General features: G+C 39.7%; 1 protein-coding gene across 1 annotated transcript; it reads left to right on the top strand.

Moving 5' to 3' along the window:
• Positions 1-2,322: 2,322 nt before the first annotated feature.
• Positions 2,323-3,572, top strand: LOC141402932 (uncharacterized). Its single transcript, XM_073985059.1, has 2 exons — positions 2,323-2,373; positions 2,583-3,572. Exons 1-2 carry the CDS (start codon positions 2,371-2,373, stop codon positions 3,570-3,572), a joined length of 993 nt encoding a protein of 330 aa, XP_073841160.1. The 5' UTR covers positions 2,323-2,370.
• Positions 3,573-4,865: the final 1,293 nt, after the last annotated feature.

Below are 4,865 nucleotides of genomic sequence, written 5' to 3'. Positions count from 1 at the left end.
AACAAATATAACACTACACAAAACGCTGATACTACCCGTGCTAATGTATGGCTCCGAAGCATGGGTACTTGCGCAAGCAGATGAGGCAGTGCTTGGTGTGTTTGAGAGCAAAATTCTTCGAAAGATCTACGGGCCGATTTGCGTTGACGGTGAATATCGACGTCATATGAACCACGAGCTATATAAGCTATACAAAGACATGAATATAGTTAAACGTATCGAGATGCAACGATTGCGTTGGCTAGGCCATATCATGAGAATGAGTGATGATGAACCCGCTAAAAAGGCGTATGAATACATACCACATGGCGGTGGCCTAAGCTTCGATGGATCATACAAGTGGATGAAGAAATGAAAAGGCGCGGTATTCCAAAAAGTCAAACGAAAAACAGAGAGGATCTTTTCTTAGTCTGGTCTATGGAACAAATGTTCTGTAATGGGCCAATGCGGAGACCCTCTGCTGCTGAATTGCACGAACGATATGTCAGTAAAATATTCATCCAATATTTTCGGACCGATTCGTGTCAAATTTTGGGACTGGGAATATTTTTGGCTTCTGATTACATTACAATCGAAATATATGACATATGCAAAATACATATATTTTTCATATGCCAAAAATAATATGTGCATATGCAAAATTTATGCACTTTACATATTGTCTTATGCATCAAATATTTCAATAATAGGTAGAAAAATGTTTGTGTGTAAAATTTTTCTGTTTAAAATTCTTTCCAGACAAGTCAATAAACTAGAGAAACGTAAAACTAGAGCCACAACCTTCAATATACCGAAAATCGGGAGGTATGGCCCCTATGGGGGACTATATTAAGGGCTGAACGTAAACAGACAACTGTTAGATAGGAACTTTTTTACCCCCAAGGAAGACCTTATACCAAATTTCAGTCGTTTCGGCGGTATATTGTGGCCACAACCTTTAAAATACCGGAAATCGGGAGTTACCGTTCTATTGGGGTTATATGAAGACGTGAGGTCACAACCTTCCAAATACCGAAATCGGGAGGTACCGTTCTATGGGGTCTATATGAAGACGTGGACTCATGTTGACACATTTCTGGTGTAAAGTTTCATACCACTAACGAAGACTTAATACCAAATTTCAGCCATTTAGGTGGGATATTTAGACCACAAATCTATGTATATATTTTTGGATATGATTTTGCATATGCTGATTTTATGCAAATATGTCGAAATATGCAAACATTTCTGGCCCTAATTCGTTTTATTTTATTATAAAACGAGTTTCTGTCTAATCAGATTTTCTCTACGAGCGTCCTAACCATATATGCATTTGCAAAGGATTTCGCTGTCTAAGCATAAGGTACTGGCGTGGTATTTTTCGATTGCAACCGTAATGTCTATGTTTTGCTTTGGCGATACCTTCCGATTTGATCTCAAAATTTAGATATGATCGACAAAGGTACCACCTAATATAGCACATATTCTAATTGTGTTGGAACACATAAAAACAATTTCCCGTGTTAAAATTAATCTTGAATTTTCAATAGGCCTTTTGTAACACTATCTCTAAATAATCCGCTCCGCACCTGTCGGAAAATATTTAATTTTAGTAACAAAATATGTCTAATTGACTTGAAAAATGTTTGAACTTGACATTGAAACGAGTTTTTTCACATGACACAAAACTTTCTTGTTGTTGTTGTTGTACAGAAGAATTAAATGCCGGCATTACAACAATATTGGCCAAGTGACCAAGTTTTATGTGCAGAAATCTCAAAACTTACACAAAACTGTAACTGAGTAAAACAAAAAATCAACAAATCACGAATGCTAGAAACCGGTTTGAGTCTTCTTCGGATATTGTGGGGTTTTTGATATCAACATAAAGTTTTATGTTAGACGTTGCAAAATCGTAAAAAAATAATCATAAACTGAGGCGGTAACAGCAGCGGTGGTGGCCGCTGTACAACAATAACAAAAACCATAAGAAAGGCATTATCAACTTCTGGCCATCATCATCATCGTCTCAAATGAAATTGAAATGAAATTTTGGGTTGTAAAGAAAATGATATTCCATGCTGCCGCAGAGCAGTTAACAGCCCAGCATGTTAGTGCCATCAACGCCGCTGGCATCATCGCGGCTTCTTCTTCTTCGTCGACATTGCAGTTGTTTTTGTGTAAATTTTTAATTTTTATATTAAAATAACAAATATTGAATTTAGCCAACGCCAAGATTGTTTTATACGTTGACATCAGAAAAGAGGCGAACAAAAACTATTCGCTTATAAATATGCACTGTAAGCCGGATAGTGTCATCATTCGCTGTTCTACGCTCTTCGTCGAGATATCAAATCCAATAGTTTTGGAAATTATCAACAACTTGAAACAATGGTAAGTTGATGAAAAAACAAAGCAGGAAAACCACAATGACAATCATGTGAATATTAAGAAGGCCTATGAAATTAATGATGGATATTATCAAGTTCAAGGGTTGCATTTAATTAAAAATCAATTAGCGATTCATTAAGCAGCAACATTTATATCTGCAGGCATGATATTAATAATGAAAATATGTGTTTTTCTTTTTTTTTTTTCTTTAGAAATTCTTTTTGATTGCTGTATGTGCCATCGCCGCTGTGTCGGCTGATGTATCCCATCTTACCGGTCATGGTTACAATTACGATAAACCATCTCCAGTATTTGATGTGCCAGCTGGTCCAGCTCCTGCTCCACAATACTCAGCACCAGCTCCTCAGTATTCCGCTCCAGCTCCTGCCCCACAATACTCGGCTCCAGCCCCAGCCCCACAATACTCAGCTCCCGCTCCACAATATTCAGCACCTGCTGCTGCCCCATCAAACGAATACTTGCCACCTCAACAACAATCCCACTCTGCCCCTGCACCAGCTCCTCAATATTCAGCACCTGCTCCTCAATATTCTGCTCCTGCCCCCGCACCTCAATACTCTGCACCTGCTCCTGAATATTCTGCACCTGTTGCCGCTCCTTCTAACGAATACTTGCCTCCACAACAACAATCTGCTCCTGCTCCTCAATATTCTGCACCAGCTCCAGCTCCTCAATACTCTGCACCTGCTCCTCAATACTCTGCACCAGCCCCTCAATACTCTGCTCCCGCCCCACAATACTCTGCCCCAGCTGCTGCTCCATCCAATGAATACTTGCCTCCACAACAGCAATCTGCCCCTGCTCCTCAATATTCTGCACCAGCCCCAGCTCCTCAATATTCTGCACCAGCCCCAGCTCCCCAATACTCTGCCCCTGCCCCTCAATACTCTGCTCCCGCTCCACAATACTCTGCCCCAGCTGCTGCTCCATCCAACGAATACTTGCCACCCCAACAACAATCAGCCCCTGCTCCTCAATATTCAGCACCAGCTCCAGCTCCACAATACTCTGCCCCAGCTCCACAATACTCTGCCCCAGCTGCTGCTCCCCAATACTCTGCTCCAGTTGCTGCACCATCCAGCGAATACTTGCCTCCTCAACAGCAATCTGCTTCTTCAAGCTCCAGCTCCAGTGGCTACAACTACAATGCTCCACTCAGACGTTTCCGTTTCCGTTTCTAAATGTAATTCTTTTTTTAAATCGGAACTTAAGAATTATGTCCGTGGAAATTCGTGAGTAGCGCACAACTTGTTAAATTAACAAGTTCATACAACATCCGCACCTTTTATTGTTTCATCCAGTTGTTTCTGATATCATGACTTAGATAAGATTAGAGAATTTTTAAATATACTTTTTTTATAAAAAACAATTAAAGCAATAGCATTATTTATTTTATAAATGAGGAAGGAATAATACAGAAAGAAATTCTGTCTGGATCGCGCAGCAAAACCACCTTTAGCTCTACCCTACACAGCTTTAATGATTTTTGAGAAAATTGGAAAAACATAGATTTTTTCGTTCGTCCATTTATCAAATGCATATTGTACTAAATTTAATGCTTTTCGTACACTTATAGAACGATAATTACGAATTTCACAATGCCCTTTGGTATATTAAGGTCGATCATAAGCGACCTTCATAGTAAATTTCAAAATTCAAGAGTTTTTCGTTCTTTCCAGTATGAATTTCCAAACCTATACTTTAATAATGTAAGATATCCGCTTCAGTCGTCTTGCCTGGGCGTTGATATGTAAGTCAAGAGTTTTCACTAATGGTTACCAGGTACCTTTCAGGCTTTGGGTACAATATTAGTGGCTAGCAACGGATTTCAAACACTTGTTAGATGTCCATCATCATTCAATTCCTCAATTCCGCATGCCTAGCATAAGCTATTGTCTGCACACCTTAGTTTGTCCGACCGTCTGTCTGGTTGGTCCACACCATAACTCTAGAACGGATCAACGTTGTCGGAAATTAGATTAAGTTGGAAGCTGGAAAATGGTGTGGACGATAGCTCTCGAAGAGAGTAACCGATTTGCCCAACAAATTCTACGGCAGCCTGACTCCCAACGTATATAAGACCCAAAATGTATCTTGATTGTTATGGCCGTCCAGACAATGCTGGTCATAAAGTTCATTGGGAGTTGAGTTTTTTTTTTTTGAGATTCTGTATGTGTAGCCGACTTTGCATCTGTTTAAACTAAAGGCTGCAGGCCAAGATAATTTACTTTTATAAACAAAATAAGTATGAGAGGGTTATAGTCGGACAGGGCCGACCATGCCCTACTCATACCCTACTTTTTCATGTCATGCGATATCTTCTAAATCAAAGCACTTGATGTTGACATAAAGCGTTCGGCGCACAGTGGTCGAAACCACTGATCTAGCGGCGCGAAATTAATAACTTGGAAACGAATGAAGATATCTTTCTGAAATTTTGCACAATCTCAATCTGTGTCTGTGGGTAATTATGG

Source organism: Musca autumnalis, unplaced genomic scaffold, assembly GCF_047663935.1.
Source record: "Musca autumnalis isolate F117 unplaced genomic scaffold, ASM4766393v1 scaffold_4, whole genome shotgun sequence".
Taxonomy (NCBI): Eukaryota; Metazoa; Arthropoda; class Insecta; order Diptera; family Muscidae; genus Musca; species Musca autumnalis.
Note: the sequence above shows the minus strand (reverse complement) of the source record. Positions and strands in the feature narration are given on the sequence as shown.